We start from the raw sequence: 18,887 nt of genomic DNA on the forward strand, positions 1-18,887 counted from the left end.
AGAAGAACGTAATCGATTGTTAAAGACCTGCGCCGAGGCTTAATCACAGCCATTAATTATTACCCACGTTGTACCGTAGTAATTGTCCTTTGTTTCTTTCATTATCTGCTGAATTCTTTGTTTTATCATTAAATTTATGTCGTTTGTTGACTAAAAAATAATATCGCGCCAGTTACTTCCAGTATTAATGAGCTCGTCTCCCGGTGAATGGAATAAAAACTATGTACAAAATCAAATTTTAATTGTATTAGGTGCGATCCCACACGTGGTATCGAAAAAAAAAATTATATATACATATATATTAGAAGTATGTCATATTGATTACCTTAAGACATGATTTTTCTCGACGTAATTAAGGTACACACCCACGTACTGCGAATTAGGGTTGTAAACAGAAAACAGAAAAAAGTAAAAAAAAAATATGTCAATAATTGCATTACATAAACGAATGGGATGAAAGAGAAATTTCTTTAAAATTATAATTCATACATATCCCCATCTGTATGTATATATTTGCAAGATAAATTCAATGGAATGCAAGTGGTACAGTTTCATCAAATGATATTGTAGGACAAGACAAAATTTATTATTTAGTACTTCCAATTTTATGATAAATTGCGAGACAATTACAATCTTACAATTGATCTTTCCGAAACGTGAAGTTCATTTTTTGTTGATTAAAAATTTAATGAAAATACGGTATTAGATTTTAAAAATAACTAGAATTAACTAGCCGATAGAAAACATATCGTTATCATTACATTATGTTACGTTATCATTCAATTATTCTCATTATTACTGCATCACTCTTGTTCAATTCATAAAAATTGTTTTGTTCCCATTTTTTTTGTTAAATCTGTGAGAGACGAGGGCGTAAAAAGCGTAGAACTGCTGAAGAATTTTTTTCTCGTAATAATTGACAATTGTTGATACTCCGAGGCAATTGGAAAATTTAATGTGATGCACTTGAACGTCTTTAGACGTTTTGTAAATAAATAACGAAGACACATTGAGAGAAGAAAAATAAGAAATTGGTCAAGAATTGCGAGAACAATAAGCGCATTAGCCTTTAGCAAAAATCAAGTATTACCGGTGACATGCCCTCCTGCCACCCCTCCCTCGCCCCCCTTCTCTTGTAATCACCTTCCCATTACATATCAGGTTGTAAGAATCCGAAATTACCTTGTGTCATATCAATGTTCTTAGGTGTTAGGTTGTTATTCACCAAATTTTTTAGGTGAATATCAAAAGAGTTGTAGTTGTTCCCCTCAGGAACCATTTTATGAATATAACGGGGGATAATTGGTGTCCCTGGTGAGGCAAGAGAATAAAAATGAAGTGTTCCTGAGCTTAAGATAAAAAAACCCCGTCCTCGAGCCCCTATTCTCCCAGATATCCTTGAATCCTCGACAACCCAGACCCCGATTTAATGAAATAAATTAAAAAATAATGGTCTTATGCTCTGTCTTCCCATCGCTGCGTCAAAACGATAAACTAGATGTAACGATAATTTGTTGATTATACAAAATACATATTATACATTAAATTATAATTAATCAACACATGAAAACTCCAAGTACCGTGTTATAATGGGCTAAATAAATAATAGTGATTTAATTTTTAGTGATAATTAGCCATTCCGATGGCTCTGATCATTACAATGATACACATCATCAAAAGTGATTCGATTAATTAATTGGTAAATGTGGTTTTACGTTTCTAAGTTTGTTGGAATTGACAAATTCAATGAGAATACGTGAAAATAAATGATTGCCCATTGTGCCGCAGTACATATCTACGTATGTAATAAATTTGAATGTATTTCAAAAGCGGTAGAATTATATTTAGTACAATAACAATTCGCTCATACATATTACATATAGTTCATAATGACGAGATAAGAGAACAGAAAAACACTTCAACAATGCAGGAACAAATGATTAATTAAAATTCACTGAATGATTTTAATGAAATTTCAGACATTACTGAGATTTAAAAAAAAAGCATAAACACAGTCACTTCACTAACAATTGCGCGATGCATTAATAATAATTAATTAACTCTACGAATAAAAAAAGTTTTGGATTAATGTGTGTATGTATATATATTTATACATCTCCCAAAAATTGAAATGAAAATTTTAATGAATTTGAAAATGAAAAATTAACAAATTGTATAAATACATATACGTACGTTGCATTGTACTGGATGTCGTACGCTCTAATGTTGTTTAAAGAGTTATTTGCGAGTCAATTATCTGTGCCTAGCAGCCCTGAGCACCCTACCAAGTGTACCACCGTCTAGACGAGAAGAAAAAATAATAATTCAAGTAATGAAAAAAAAAAATGAAAAAAAAAACGTAAAAGTAAAAATAATAAATTTAAATGAAATAAATACTTGAGCGAGTGAGCGAGAATAAATTACGAGAGGAAGCGAGAGATTGAGGGGGATTTGAAGGAATAAAAAACTGAAAATGAGATTAAAGAAATACTGAGGAAATTGTGTTCTCGAGGGAGATGATGATGAGAGAGAGAAAAAGATACTGATGAGGTAATGAGAATTGCACCTTCTATACATAGTCAGCACAATGATCTGTTCCTATTTTGGAAACAGTTTTTTTCGGATTTGCCAAGAATTAAAAGAAATGTATACCTATGGATTAGGTGACTAAAAAATACATGAATGAAGTAAAAACTTACGAAGAACAAAAATTATATATATATATATACAATATAATAATTTGAATGAGCATAAAAAGGTGAAGTTAATCCTCGATTGATTCACTTATCTTATTTATCATCGTTGTGAACTTTTTACTTCCCATTGATTTGATGATTTGATTTATCCGCATTTGTTTATTATTTACGAATTAACACATTTCTGTGACCATTCATCTGGCATTTATTAACCACTCGTTACACTCACTCGCCAAATATTTAATTGAATATCAATGATGGAAGGGACATTTACACAGTGACACTCAACAAAAATATGAAATAGTCAAGGGAGAAACAACAAAAGTGAGGACAAAAAATAAATGACGAAATGCAAATGAAGCTTTAGCTGCTAGCGACTAGTGAACAACTATTATTCTTGTGTGTCTAAACAATAAGTTTTAAAGACGATATAATCAGTACTATGAACATGCAACCGTACCAACATATACACTGTAACATTCATATTATATTAACAATATATACTTGTGCATAATTAACATAATGGAGAAAAATCACATCATTAAACATGTAATACATACTCTTAATATTCATTAATTGACACCCACATGATAACCAACAGGAATGATTATTCATACTCAAGAGTTTTTCTCGATAACTGCAACTGAATTTATTCAATTTTTCGTTTATTCCTTTTTTTTAACAAATATTTACAAGATTTACCTACACGATACATCATTCTTCATTCACTAGGAAATGATAATATCAAGCGTGTGTTTGTTTTCTTGGTATTTTTTGTTGAGATTATTGTAAAAAAAAGTCAAGGGCACTTTGATTATTTACAGGAGATGCTTTCACTGAAAGCAACGAATTAGTCGTGAAGTGGTGAGATGAGATACTTTCATGAATTACAAGTGAAGTGATTTTTTTTCAGGCTTTAAATGAGGACGAGTTTATTCAAATCAATTGATAATTTAATCAGATCTCATTCGCTTAAGTTTGCATTCATCTCGAGAGCGAGAGAATTGGGTTGTGACGAGGATTTTTTACTGAATAAAATGAGGAAATAGGGACAAGTGGGACAAAATGGAGACTTTTGACTCTTTTTGAAATGTTAATGGCTCAGTTAGTTTTCGCGGAAATGGAATAATTTTTTTCGTGGACAGGACAATTGTTCTGCTTTGCGATGAACCTAGAGTCACCTCAATTGATAAATTTGTTACTGAGTTATGAATTATTGTGTAATAATAATCACATAAAATTTTGAGTCTCCAATTCTTAATTTTCGTCATTTCTTCTAATTATTCTGTCGGAAGATGAGGATAGAAATCATTGGCACTTGCCTCTACAAGAGTGAGAGGATAAAGCCATTAGGATTAGAAGAAGGATAGAAATCGAATTTATGCGTATTCTTTCATTATTCGAAAAAATATATCGATTTTAAAATTTTCCAGAGACATTGAAAAATGCGCCGACGTTATTTCGCATTTTTAATTTCTTCTCGTTAAAATGAGATCATAAAACTTGAAAATATTCATATCCTTCCCATATTTGGAGAAAAAACAGTAATTTCAAGTTTCCACCGATACAAATCAGTAGCAAAGTGGTAAAACGGTTCAAGTCGATTTTGACTATTGGCCAGTTTTTAGTGAATATCTCGGGATCTAAGGGAGACAGCTAAATTTTTATCAAGACCTTTTTGTAGCACTCAATTTGCTCTAGAAAAAAGGTTTGTTTGAGGAGAGGATCTGTAAATTGGGTGGATTGTGGGAGGTGTTAGAGGATAGTTAAAGTAGGATGAGCCGTGAAAGAAAAAATACTGAGTTTTCTAAAGTCACAATTTATTGGTGGCCAACAGCCACCAAAGTCTGAAAATATGTACACTTTATACACGGTTGAATGTCTCAAAAAGTTGTTAATTGATTTACTGAATTTATACTGATAATTATTCAACTGCGTTGATTGACTCTAGGCTAAATTTATAAAACTGAATAAATGAACTGAGTTGATGTACTGATCGGAACTATACTGATACTATACGACGTCTACAGGTGATTTGCTCGAGATAGACTTATACGGTGAGAGGCTAAGCCTAAACTGATTCGTGCGTGTTCCGGTCACTTATGACTGATGATCCGAAGGGTCCCGGGGATTTTCGAAGTAGGCCGAGCTAGTCGACCAGAATGTTCTGGAATTTTAGTTGCGCTTCAAACAAGGTTATTACGAAGATTCCATTATCTCCTTTAGATTCGGGGATATTCTTCAAAAAGTCAACTAAGAGATAAGTCGACTTAAACCCAGAGATAGGCATAATCATAAATTATCATTACCATTAATTTCATAAATAATCAAGTAATAGAACTCAACAATTTTCAATTATTAAATTAATCAACAATCAAATATTTAAATTCCGAATTATTGTACCAATCAATAATCGAATTCGGAAGAATGATGATTATTTGATAATCTCTAATATTTTTTGAAAATTTCCAATTATTTACCTAATAGTTATTGAAAAAATTTAAAATCTCAATTATTTATTATTTTCTAAGTTCCAATGATAAACTAATGAATTCGGTTATTTTGGGGAAATAATTTTCTTAATATTTCTGGAATAATGATTGATGCCGATCACTGCTTGAACCGTTTTACCACTTCGCTAATGAAATGAAGAAAAACAGATTTTTCCATTTTCTAACCGATTATCCCTTTTTAAAAATCTTCAGTCTCCAATTCGTGATTTTTGCTATTCAATGACATTCATTACATTCATCATTCTATCAAAAGACAAGACTAGAAATCAAATTGATGGGTATTCTTTCATTATTTGAAAAGACATTTGTAGGGGTTTATTCGTCGGTAGGGCCGTAACAAATGCAGTTTTACAGTTGCCAAAAATATACATACCAAGAATAAGAATGAATCGAAGTAAATTAATCGAATCCTGAAGACGGAACAGCCGAAAAAATAGACTGAAATAATATAGCATAAACCAATCGTTCGCTAGTATTGGAAAAATGTTAAAAATATCCATTTTGCCTACCCCCCTCTACGAAAGTTCGATGGAAAACGTTAGAAACGCATTTTTTTCATTTTTCAAAATCAAGAAGTTACTTATTATTTTTTCATTATTCATCAAAATTTGGAAGTGCGTGTCTGATATTTTTCATTGAATTATTCTATTCAGCAATAAAAAATTCTGCAGGACCCCCAATGAAGAGGGACATGTTAAAGTAATTTTGTTGGAGATGATAAAATTTCCAACAAAAAGTGCCACTTGACATTTTCCATCACGTTTTATGGAGACAAGTCAATCTTCAACGAAATGTGAAGAGTTGACTTGTTCTTTTACGTTTTACTACTTCATCTCTGACATTATTTTGAAAATATCTTGAAAATGAGAAAGTGAAAAATGAAAGTTTATAAGATCTTTTTTATAGGGAGTTTGAAGGACTACAGAAAAGTTCTCAATGAATTTTCGTAATCATCTTCGCTCTCAACATTTTTCCGGAGTGGGCTTGTATGGAGTAGGATAAGCCAAGTAGCACAACTGCTGTCGTCAACTTCTAGATATCGAAAAGACTATTTCAATAACTGCTTTCCATGCTCTCGAGGCCTCTCAATTATTATTAACAATTTAATTGTTTAAAACAATTGAACAATTAATAGGTTGCGTTATCTCACAACCTATGGTACATACGAAAAAAAAAATTAAGCCGGAAAATGTCGCTCTAGTCCAGGATAATTTTTATCTTACGCAAAATTTCGATAAATCAACTGATTGAAAAAATATATATATTTTTTTTCGCAAAGACAGAATACCACGCCTAGTGTTAATAACAATTTTAATTTTTCAGCCGGGTAACAAACAAATTGGGAATCATCGACCGAAGGAACATCGAATTCATCCAATTTATCTTAGAGACCTCATCACCGATAAACCTAGAAAAATGGTTTAGTTGAATTAAATAAACTTTATTTGAATCAAGTAAATCCTCTATTAGAATTGAATAAATTTTATTTGAATTAAATAACTTATTAAATAAATAAATAATTTAATTCAAATAAAATCTATTTAATTCAATAAAAAAAAATTACAAATTATTTAATTCAAATAAAATTTATGTAATTCAAATAAACCATTTTTCTATGTGCACTAGTCTCGAAGCGGAATTGACTCATCTCATTTCACCCCTTCATTACTCTTAGTATTTAATGACTCTCTCAAAAGCGAAGAAATTTGAAAAAAAATCCATGAGCAAACGATTTTTTACAGAAAGTACCAGATACTAAAAAAAGATCTCGTGATGAATTCTCATGAATATTTTCATTTCCACGATATTTTCCAAATAATCTGTCGTCAACTGATCCTGTACAGCAGTTGTTTCGAGTCAAATAACGATTTTTTGAATTCAGAAAAAATTTGTTTGGTCTGAACAAACGGTTTTGCGAATGAATCTCCTTTTACCACTTCACGACAGAAATATTATATTCACGTAAAAAAGCATAGAAATAGCTTGACGGAAGAAGTGTGAAATGTTTTGTTCTGTTCTGTTCTGTTGTTTTGTTCCTTGAAGGCTTCAGCGAGCCCGTTCCACGCCTCTGAGTGCTTGAGTGGGTACACCAGGCGCAGGTAAGACACCCTCTGGACCACGAGCCTCCGGATCACCATTCGTTGCCTCAGCGGCTTTGAATCGCTTCCACTTTCCTTCATTAAAACAAACACAGAACGTGAAATTCGTATAAAATTCCCCCATGTAAACTTCACGTTTACATTTTCCAGAGCCGCTTTTCCACTTTTCAGGGATTTATTTTAATGGCTAGCATTTTAATGACTTACTCGCTAAGCGAATCATCGTAACGGCCCACCAGATGCTCCACCCCCAGCCGACGAGGCAAAATAATACGGTGAAAGCCTGGCTCGCTCCCACAATGATGTTGACAATCAGAGCGCCGAATCGACTCTTTCCACTGGCAGTCTGGGCGAAACGAGGCTGTCCGACGCATAAATTAAACAGACCGCTCCAAACAGTACCTGTGAAGACCATTTCACGGTTTAGGTTGTTTATCCAAAAACGAGAGAACTCAAAACATTTTTTTCGTCATTCCGACCGCAATGACAAAACAAATCATTCGACATACGGCCTAAAAAAACTGTTCTAGCTCATATGATTGCAACTCTCTCCTTCGGCTCGGGCTGCAAACTCATATTCGCCAGAAAAGTTTTTTTGCGGTCTATTGACGAAACATGCTATTTCATCACTTGTGCGTAAAGTGAAATTTTACGCACGCTACGCGTGCGCAAAATCCCACTTTCCACACTCGTGGAAAAAATGTTTGACCTTTGGGAGGGTGGCACTAGAGATGCAAAATGACCGTCATTTTTTAGATCGCGTCATATAACCAAAGAATGACGGTCATGTGACGCACAAATTTTCCAACTACAAATGATTGTCACAAATCATTTGTAACCAAATTGTTGTCAAACTATCTATATAGTTGCATAATGACGGTCATAACTAATTTCCAATTTGTGACGGTCGTGAATAAAACAAAATAGTTTCATCTATATAGATGGAAAAAAACGTGATTTCCATTTCAAAATGCGGATTAGGCCAATACAAAAGGAATTCAACTGAAAATTGACCGAGAAAAAAATAAAGTTTCATCTATATATAGTCATTTTTTCTTGACAAGTTGTGACGGTCACAGAAAGAGGAGGGGGAATTGTGACAGCCGTCATGAACGCCTCGTCATCTAACCGTCATATGACACACCTCCGAAGGGTCAAAAAACACTTTTTCGCCACGGCGGGCGAAAAGGACAATCTGCCTTTCCGCCTACGCCGTGACGAAAAATAACGTTCTCACCACGGGAGGAAATAAAGGACCCTTACCCATGTGTAATTCTGCGCGTGGGTAAGGCACGACTCCTTTATTTTCCTTCCCTTGGTGGAAAATATACTATTACGCACTGGAATCAAAATATACTATTTTGTAATACGTGCGCTCATAGACAGGAGAAAAATAGAGATCAGTGGGTTTCAAATAAGATACTTCGCTCGTGGCACCCGAATTCAATGAAATTTTCATTTTTACTGAATGAATATCGATAACTAATCAATTTACATGAAGTATTCCATGCCAAATGAGTGAACGGCTAACCCTCACCCTCTCAAATTTTTTCTGATTTTTTTGACAGCCCAGTTCGGAAATATGATTTTTTTCAAATTGTTTCGTTTCTTTACAATAACTCGAGTTCTACTCATCCGATTTCGAGTTATTAGAAATCAAAATTTTCCATTTCTCAGCACCTATAAGAATGTTTTTTTTTAAATTTTTTCCAGTCTTTAGATGCTCAAAATAACGAATTTTCGAAAAAAAAGTTGAAAAACTTGAATTTTGCGAATTACGTCACGGTTATTTTAATTTTTTTTTCACCGATTCTTATAATGAAAAAGAAAATTTTGAGCCGCCATACATGTTGGGTTCCATCCAGGATCTATTTTTTTTTTAATTTTTTCTATTTAAAATTGCGAAAATTTAGTGAAAACACCTTAGAACGACTTTAATTATGTATCGAAAAAATATGTAATATATAGGTATATATTCAAATTTACTCCATAATGTTTATGATCCAAGTCAATTCTTCAAGATTCTTATGATCCAAGTCAAGAATTCGCGGAATTTTGAGAATAAAAAATTGGGAATAAAATGGATTTAAGACGAAACCCAACATGTATGACGGCTCAAAATTTTTGTTTTGATTATAGGAATTACTGAAAAAAAATAAAATAATCAATCGTGACGTAATTAGCCAAATTCAAGTTTTTCAACTTTTTTTTTTCAAAAATTCGTTATTTCGAGCATCTAGAGATTGGAAAAAATTTGGACAAGAAACATTCTTATACGTGGTGAAAAATGGAAAATTTTGATACCTAATAACTCGAAATCGGATGAGTAGAACTCAAGTTATTGTAAATAGTACATCAGAGTACAAGGGCACGAATTTCGTTTTCAACGAATGTGTAGTTTACAGGCCGAGCCGAAGGCGAGAGTGGGGGTAGGCCCCGAGCGCGAGGTATCTTATACGAAGCCTCTACTGTATTATCCATTTTGATTTTTGAAGTCTTCTAGCAGGTTGATAATAAATTCGGAAATAAATTTCATAAAAACCCGTTCATAACAAAATTTGTTCATTTCCTTGTCCCAAAGCTGTTGCAATCAATTTTTTTATCATGAAAATGAAGAAAGGAATGGAATCAAATCAGTGTTAAATTCAATTGAACATGAAAAAATTCTATTTTTTAAAAATGAATAAAGACTTTCAACACCACTCAAAAGCCTAGACTCTTATTATATAAATCTCAATCTCAACGACTACAGTTATAATGTAAATTATTTATTTCCCATTCATTTCTTCCAACGAAGCTTCGAAAATGCACTGTTTCCTGTATTTTTACTAACCAGTTCCTGGTAGGAGAACGTTCCAAACGAGGCAGAACCATGCTAGTGGCACCGGAAGACACGGAATTGCCCCTCGCATCACTGAGTTGTGCTCCACAAGGACATCCGGAAGCTTAGACTTCTGCGCCTGAATTCATAACGCGAGTCTTAGATTGATGGAAAAATCAATTCAGCGGTGTTTTTGATGAATATCTTCATACTTAAGGGCGAAGGGAGAATTGTCGTGACGACCCTTAAGGCTGAGGGGAGTGAAAGGTCCTTTTCAAAATTCCGACATTTCGTTTCACAATTTTACTTCTGAATTTGATGGATTCTTCCGTAGATTAAATTCCAATTTAATAAATTAATTTTACTTTAATTCAATTTGTTTTTTTTTTCATTTTTCATTGAAAGCCCGAGTTTATATAGCGTTCCACGTCTTGTGGCGACACTGAGGAAACAAATTATTTTTTCCAAATATCCATTTACTTGAGAGAAGTATTAATTTTTTCAATGCGTGAGGACTAACAGTGATACTAGATATTTACTAATTTAAGGGGAGACCACTATGAGTTTTAAGTCATGGGTTATTGGAGTGAGACTTTTCATACGTTGAACATTGATTATATAGATCTGAAAACGAATAATTAGTGCAAAAAAAAATGTTTTTATTGTTCGTTTGCCCGAAAACGCTTAAAATGCTAAAAACAGTCCAGGGCCTCTAATTTTTGAGCTACAAAAGATATTTTTTTCTCAAAATTTTCGGAAAAAGGTGTGGAACAACAATTACGAGTCAGTTTTTTGGAATGCGATTCCTATACAGCTGATTTCGGTTTTTTTCATATAAAAAATCCACTATTTGTGTAAAAAAATACAAAAAAAAAATTTAGCCATGTAAGAGTCGAATTAAGAAAAAATAGCTCGTAATTGTTATTCCACATATTTTTCCGCAAATTTTGAAAAAAAAAAATCCTTCGTAGCTCAAAAATTGGAGGCCCTGGATTGTTTTTGGTATTTTAAGCGTTTTCGGGCAAACGAGCAATAAAAATTTTTTTTTTGCACTAATTATTCGTTTTCAGATCTATATAATCGATCCTCAACGTATGAAAAGTGAGCTAGCTCCAATAATCCACGACTTTTAAAACTCACAGTAGTCTCCCCTTCAAGCCGAGTTAAAATAAAGGGCAAAAGAAAATTAACATAGAATAACTTTTATATAACTGAAGCAAACCAATTATTAAGGAGAGGAAGAGGACTACATAGGTGTAAAACAAAGAAAAACATTTGTAACACGAAAAAGATGAATAAATAAATAAAAAATAATAAATATTCTTTCAATGCTATATTTCTCCATTCGAGTCATTCTCAGGCAATCCTCATTAGGTTTCAATTATGCCAATTACATTGCTCTAGAAGATGATCATGTTAGGTATGATTTTGAGTGAACTCCTTCAATAATTATCACTTGTAATACCACAAGAACTTCAAAATTATCGGGTATTTTCGGATATTATCGGGTATTATTATTCAGGTATTTTGTTGCGAAGCACGAGTGATTTTTCCTGAAAAACTTGACTTCATTTGTATGCAGAGAACCTTGAGGAAAATGCCCGATTAATTTTGAAACTCGTGTGGTATTCGGGGGATTATTTTTCCAATCCAAATGTCGGGCAATATAATTGGACCATGAGACGAAACTCACAATTGAGAAACGAAAATTGTATAATTAACACAACAGCATTTAATGTGTGTGTCAGCACTCAATGTGTAGTTTCTCTCATCACAAAAACTGGTAAATTGATTCCAAATTGTCTTCTTCGTTTTCTCCGTATTGACGGGAATATTCCCTTTTACTTTTTCATCAATGGTTTTCAGGGAATGAACTCCGAATCTACTCATTTCGAATAAAAATCCTCGGATTATCACAATTGAATTCAATCTGTCAGTTTGACGAGGGGTTAATTCGACTGCATGATGTTTTGTTTTTTATATAGCAACTACCAGAGAAAATTATCAAAAAATTATCAGTTGAAAACCCTGTAGCTTGTACCACGTGATGTCGAATGGACCAATTATATTGCCCGATATTTGGGTTGGAAAAATAATCAACATGAAGAAATTGATCGAAATCCTTCCCTCTGGAAAATAATAAATTTAGGAAAAATGAATAATTATTAGAGGAGTTCATCCAAAGTCATGTGAAACATAGTCATCCTCTAGAACAATATAATCATAATTGAAATCTAATCAGACTCGCCTGGGAATGACTCGACTGAGAAATCCGATTTTTAAAAAATAAATCCTTCCCTCAAGTAAATGAATATTTGGCAAAAATAATTTATTTTCTCGGTGGACACAGGATATTGTTGAATAGGATTTTGAAGTACGTAGGAGGGGAACGGGGATGATTCTCGATATTAGTTTAGAAGAAAATAGGGATGGTCATCAATCCTCCGATTCTTCAATATTAAAATAATTTCCGACTTGCATTGATTAAGGTTTAAATATAATAATCTAAATTTATAAATGGTAAAATAATTGATAATATAAATTTCCAATTGATGATTAATTAAATATTTAATAATATGGAACTGTAAATTTTTAATGAAGGCCCGAGTGGATTATCTTTCGCACGTTATCTCGATTGTTTTTCCATCTTCATAATGTCTTTAAAATATATGCCAAGTTCCATTGAATTTTAGATCACACAGGAGTCCCTAAAAAATATGACTGTACAATTTAAAAAAGTAGAGAAAATTGCAGGCGGCTGTATCTTTGATAATTTATTTTGTAAATTCCTAGAAACTCCTTGAATTTTCTCAAAATTTCAAGAAACTTCTCGAATTACCTCGAAATATCTAGAATTTACTAGAATTCCGATAGATGGCGCTCCACACAAGGACTGTTTCATAGACGTATCCACGTAAAAAAAAACTGAACATTTTCAGAGAGCGTTTTTAATAGAAATTAACCCTAGATTGGTCCCCGTATGAGGGAACCTCCGCCGCGCGTCGGATTTTTTTAAGTACAGTCGACTAACCAGAAAAATTAAAAAAAATTTGACTTTGTCAATTGAAGCGTCTAAAAAATTATAGTAGTATTTAGAACAACATATTGCCCAAAATTCCTAAAGAAAATAAATCATTTCGGACAGATGAGTTGTTTTCCCATGTTCAATAAATTACCCATGGTGCGACGTTGCCGAAAACTCGCTAAATACGCTCGGGCAGTATAGAGTGAATTCGGCAACGCTAAAGCCTAAACAACACGGCGGGGAATCCCCGCGGAAGTAACCAATCTCAGGGTCGCGTTTGATGACTAAAACTGAATAGCAATTGGAGATCATTTCAAATTTTCAAAATAAAAAAAACAACCAAGATTACGAGCGAAAGATAATCCACCCGGGCCTTAAAATTGAACATCACATAGTCCTGATGGAAATTCAAGCTTTCATTGAAAACTCAATCATTATTTACCATGAAAAACCCAATTTTCTTGAGTTTTCAAGACGAATGAGAAACTCAGTGAACGCTTTTATTTGAAATTGAATTCGGTAGCAAAGTGGTAAAACGGTTTAAGTCGACTTATCTCTTAGTTGAGTTTTTGAAGAATATCTCCGAATTAAAGAAGATAATGAAATTTTCGTTATAACCTTTTTTCTAGAGCAAATTGAGTGCTACAAAAAAGGTGTTAACAAAAATTTAGCTATCTCCCTTCGATTCCGTGATATTCACTAAATACTGGTCAATAGTCAAAATCGACTTAAACCAGTTTACCATTTCGCTACTGAATTCAACCTCACAGCATCGAAAATTCAGCTGACGCTGTGGCTGAAATTTCAAGAAACTTCTACCAGTGCACGTAAATTCATTCAACCGTTCTTAATCTTTCCAGAAAACTCCAACCTGAGATCATTTCAAAGCCTGAGAAAGCCTTTAACGGTCATTAAAACGATTTTATTAATCACTCCAATTTATAAAAAACAGAAGATCCCAAAAGATTTCCATTTCTGCCAACGTTTTGGACATACAAGGTGTCCTTCATCAGGACAATAATTTATTCTTTACACGGAGAGAAATTCTAGATAAATTCTAGTCCGAATACTGGAAAAAATCACAATCCACCGGCTGTAAAAAATTCTAGTGTTGTTAAGGTAAAATTTCTTGGTGTTTCTGGTAAAATTTCTGGGGATTTCTATGACATTTTCACAGAGATACGGGGAAAAATTCACGTTTTCCCCAATAAAATTTCTAGTGCCGGCACTGGAATTTTTTCCTGGCCGTCACTTTGCGCCTCTTTTCCCGTGCTAGCACTAGAATTTTTCTAAAAAATTTCTCTCCGTGTATAACCAAAACAAAATCAAACAGTTCTATTGCAATAATATTTCAACTAAATTGCAAAAAATTGTATAAATTACAAAGAAACTTATTAAAAAACTTATTTTCTACCAGTGCAGGTATTCTCATTAACCGAAGCCCTTCAAATTTCCCCAGACTCCCCCTCGAGGAGCTAGTAACTCCTGAAATCATGGTGTCACTTGCTGGTGAAATCAATTTGGAGTCACCCATGAAATCACTGAAATCGCTGACATCAGTGAAATCATAGAAATCTCGTTATTCCCATTCAGGGAGTCATTTCTTGAAGTCACAATGAAATCATTTGCAGCCAATGAATCCATGAAATCACGAGGGAATCCCTCGACCGAAAATACACCACGCTCTACACTCGTTCTAAAATTTTTGGTTCAAGAATTTTCTGGTTCATACGTGCGTGTTGATGGTAACAAAAGAGATATAGATGTTTTGTGTTGTTGGTACATTTTAAAACCAAATTCAGATACGTTACTGTCGCAGCCAATGACGTCTCAGGGCTATGTTGATATTAAACAATATCGAAAACCAATTTCACCTCCAACGTTTGAGCGAGTTGAGAAGAGAAAGTCGAATCCGATTGAAATGTTTTGTATCTTTATCTTTAATTAATAAACGTTTATATTTCTATCATTTAACCAAAAAAAAGGAAGAAGTGTGTTAAGTTCATTGTAATTTCTAACACGTTTTGATAAATAATTATTTGATCTCGATTATCCTTTCAATTTCCGGTCATTGAGTTTTCAGTGATTTCAATTACGTAAAAATCATTAATTTCAGTCGAACAGAGTCAATGAAATCATGATGAGTTATGAAATAACTGGAAATCATGCTTGAAATCAATGAAATCGTGAATTCAATGCAGTCACTGAAATCACTGATGTCGTCAGGTGAAATCGACTGCAGTCTGCAGTCATGGTGTCACTCGACCTTGGAGTTATTAGCCCCTCGCTCTCCCTAAAAACTCCCCCAAGAAAACCTCTGACGAAGAATTTTCCTAAACCTCCCTAGCTCCAAGATATTCCACCAAACTAGCACCCAAGTATATTTTCGCCCTTATCACCCCCCACCAATCTCCCCTCCGCCCCTCAATTTTATGGATTAAATTACCTCTGAAAGTGGTGGAGGTGCAACACTGGTCAGACTGTGTTTGGCACGTATATTTTTCGATCGTTCATCATCACTGGATCGCCTGCAGCAGTTGCACCGTCGACAGCACTCGCACCTCGGCAGTCTGCACCAATTGCAGTAGCACAAAAATCCACAAGTACCCTCAGGCCGACAGCAGGTGTTGGCTTCTGACGGCCCTACCTTCGAGCCCCACCTGAAGCCCCTAGAGACAATGCAACAATTCCAATTAAACCCCCAAAATGCTGCGCAAACCAGTGCTAAACCGTCACCAGTAAATGTCACGAGACATTTTTCGGTGGGTGTCTATCCCATCTATAGCAAAATCCCCTCTTCATTCTCCCCTAGAGTCCCTCGTGTCCGTCATAACCGAGCAATCAACCAAAAACAAAATTCCGATAACGATTGACGATTGATTGTCCTACAGCATGCCAACTAATGGTGCCAAAAAAAAATCAACGAAATCGTCTAATATCCGGAAGCCAAGATGAATCAGAGTATTAATTACCTGCAGAAAGTGGCCCTAAACCTAGCACACCTGCTGAGCTCATTACCCCCTGGATTGCTGCGTCCACTGGTCCGTCCCAAATTGCTCCCCTGCATCTGCTGTTTAATCTTCCCCTTGCGCCCCCCAAGACACCCCATCCTGGCGGACCTCCAGCGTTGCCGCCACCGCTCAATCACCGAACTCTTCCACTTCCTGAACCGTCCCACCCTCGTGAGCTTCTCCTGCTGCCCCGTCATCACTGGTCCACTCGCCTCCACAATACTATCAACAGTAAACACCAGATGTTGACCATCAACGACTCCCAACGGCGGCAGAAGACCCTTCGGTGACAATCCCTCCTCCGCCCCCAGATACCTCCTCACCCCCGATTTCTCCAATAATCGAATACCCTTACGCTTTCCATGATTATCAGCCCCAGGGGAGCACTTCCCGGACAGAGGAAATCGTCCATTTGCGTTGAGACGCATTAGCACCGAGTGGTACCTCCAAACCCTCCAAATAGGAATTGCGGTCGCCAACTGAGCAATACCCGAGGTCCGAGCTTGGTCAGTCGTTATGATAGCCACTAAAGTCGGCTATAATGCTACAAGAGGGAGAGGGTAAAGTGTAAGAAGGACCTGGGGGAGTCAGCTCACCACTTGGTCACGCGAAGGGATTTTCCATCTAATCGATATCCACCCTGACTTTTGCCTCGTTTACTCCGACCAGAGTCCCTCATCAACACTAGCGTCTCGCACATTTTCTTCGGTACCTATCATTTATTCATTTTCAGAGCCACTGGAAATGCCCCGCCCTCGCAATATTAAACAATAGGATCGGGGATGCGGTGTGCGGATGTCTGAATTTTGAGGGATTGTCGAGAAGAAATGGTGACGAGTTGTGGAGAAAAAGGAAAGAGGGTCAAACTTAAAAATGTGGGCTTGGCTCCTTTTTCACAAACGACCTTGGCCGCACGCGACGTCATGACGTTCATTTTGACCCGTGCTTATAAACGCGTTATGCGAGTCGAGCAGCGATAAGCCTCAGGTCAAAGAAAATTCAGCTCCTTCCACCTGGCTTACTTCTCGTTTTTTTTTTCACTACCTGGAGAAATGAAAATTATGGCTTGAATAAACCAGCGTTATGCCAGGCATTCGCTGCTACACTCATCGATCTTGGGATTGTTTCATTTCTTCCTCATTGTTTCATTTATTCTGGAGTAATATCGCAATGCGATGGGAAAGTCTCGTGCTTTTGGCGGAGAGAGATTACTTTGGGGGCAGGAGAATTTTTACTTTTTAATTCGAGTGGGAGTTTTGGGATTGAATTGAGGGTTGGGGATTGGGTTTTTGGTGTTGTTGACGACAGGTGGATGGAGAACAGATGACAATGATCGATCGAATTGATGTGGATTGTCGAGTGAAGAAATTTAATTCAGTAGGGACGCGGTCGGACGGTTTAAGGCAATTCCATTCTAGCGCCAGTTCTCGATGAATATCTCAAATTCTGAAGGAGTTGGCACAATTTTCCTAAAAATCTTTTTTGTAATGAAAAGGGAAGACTATCGAAAAGCATTGTACAAAAATTTTGCTATCTTTCTGAAATTTCGAGTTGGTCAACAAAAACTCAACTGGGAGCTAAGTCGACGAATGAAAAAATCGTATAGAAATTTTCTATACGGATTGCGTATAGACATTCTATAGGATTTCCGTATATGGTATTCGGATATTTCTATACGAATTATTTCTATACATAAATTTTTGCATAAATTTTTGTTTTCATACGAAAGGTGTCTAAACGCTCAAGAGAAAAAGGTGGAGAAATGTCGCAATTCCAAACGAAATGATTCTATACATGTGGTAGTGGATCGTATAGGATCAAACCTATAGAAATCGTATAGAAATAATTTATGTAAAAAATATCCGTACGGAAAATTTATATAAGATTTTTTCATACACTGATAGACTGATTCATTTATTCCAAACGAGATTTGTGAAATATTAACGAATGTTAGAATTGAATATGACCAAATGAACATTCGTTAATAGTTAACGAATGGTTCACTTGAAAAGTGAAAATCGAGTCAAACAAGGCTCCTCAAACGTGAATTTGTTAACTATTAACGAATAAACATTTGGTGGGACCAAATAGACTCTTGTCTTCAAGCAAATCCATTCGTTAACAATAATACTGCGAAAATTAATGTCTGAATTTCAGACACTTTTGTAGACACTTTTCAAACACTTTTGGGACGATTTTGTAGACACTTTTGAGACATTAAAATGTGTCTGAATCAATGGAGGTATTTCAATTTCAGGCACCAAGATGTCTGAAAGTAAGATACAGACATCAGTTTCAGACACAAGCGGTGTTTGACATTTTCAGACATCAGTTTTCCGACACTTTTAAAGATTCAGACGTTTTTTGCCATCTGAAATCTTAAGGGTGCCAAGTGAATTTGGCGATGACCTTAAAAATTGACATTCACCAACAAAGTTATAATTTTTTTAATTAATAGTATTAGACAGATGGTGAACATCGGTGACAATTTTAAAATTTTAGAACTTATGGATATCGAGAAATTAAATAAACAAAATCAGTCTTATACACGGCCTCTTATGGAGTTTTGATTAAATTGAACGTTTCAACCCCCTAGGAACTCAAGAAAAATTTGAAAAAATTTGAAGATATGGGGAATGATGTGTTCAATGTGATGGCGACAAAAAACAATGGGGTACCGGGGTGAATAAGAGAGATATTTCAACCCGCCGTACCCATTTGA

General features: G+C 35.0%; 1 protein-coding gene across 1 annotated transcript in view; it reads right to left on the reverse strand.

Annotated features, from left to right (window-relative positions):
• Positions 1-6,837: 6,837 nt before the first annotated feature.
• Positions 6,838-18,887, reverse strand: part of LOC107038761 (serine/arginine repetitive matrix protein 1) — a 28,221-nt gene continuing 16,171 nt past the window's right edge. Inside the window, exons 3-7 of the mRNA XM_015258015.1 lie at positions 16,127-16,387; positions 15,601-15,823; positions 10,142-10,268; positions 7,516-7,710; positions 6,838-7,383 (exon numbers count right to left, since the gene is read on the reverse strand). Coding sequence (XP_015113501.1) covers positions 7,256-7,383; positions 7,516-7,710; positions 10,142-10,268; positions 15,601-15,823; positions 16,127-16,387 — 934 coding nt within the window. The 3' untranslated portion in view covers positions 6,838-7,255. The remainder of the gene's footprint in view (positions 7,384-7,515; positions 7,711-10,141; positions 10,269-15,600; positions 15,824-16,126; positions 16,388-18,887) is intronic.

This window comes from Diachasma alloeum, unplaced genomic scaffold (genome assembly GCF_001412515.2).
Source record: "Diachasma alloeum isolate Michigan unplaced genomic scaffold, Dall2.0 Dall_scaffold_00288, whole genome shotgun sequence".
Classification (NCBI taxonomy): Eukaryota; Metazoa; Arthropoda; class Insecta; order Hymenoptera; family Braconidae; genus Diachasma; species Diachasma alloeum.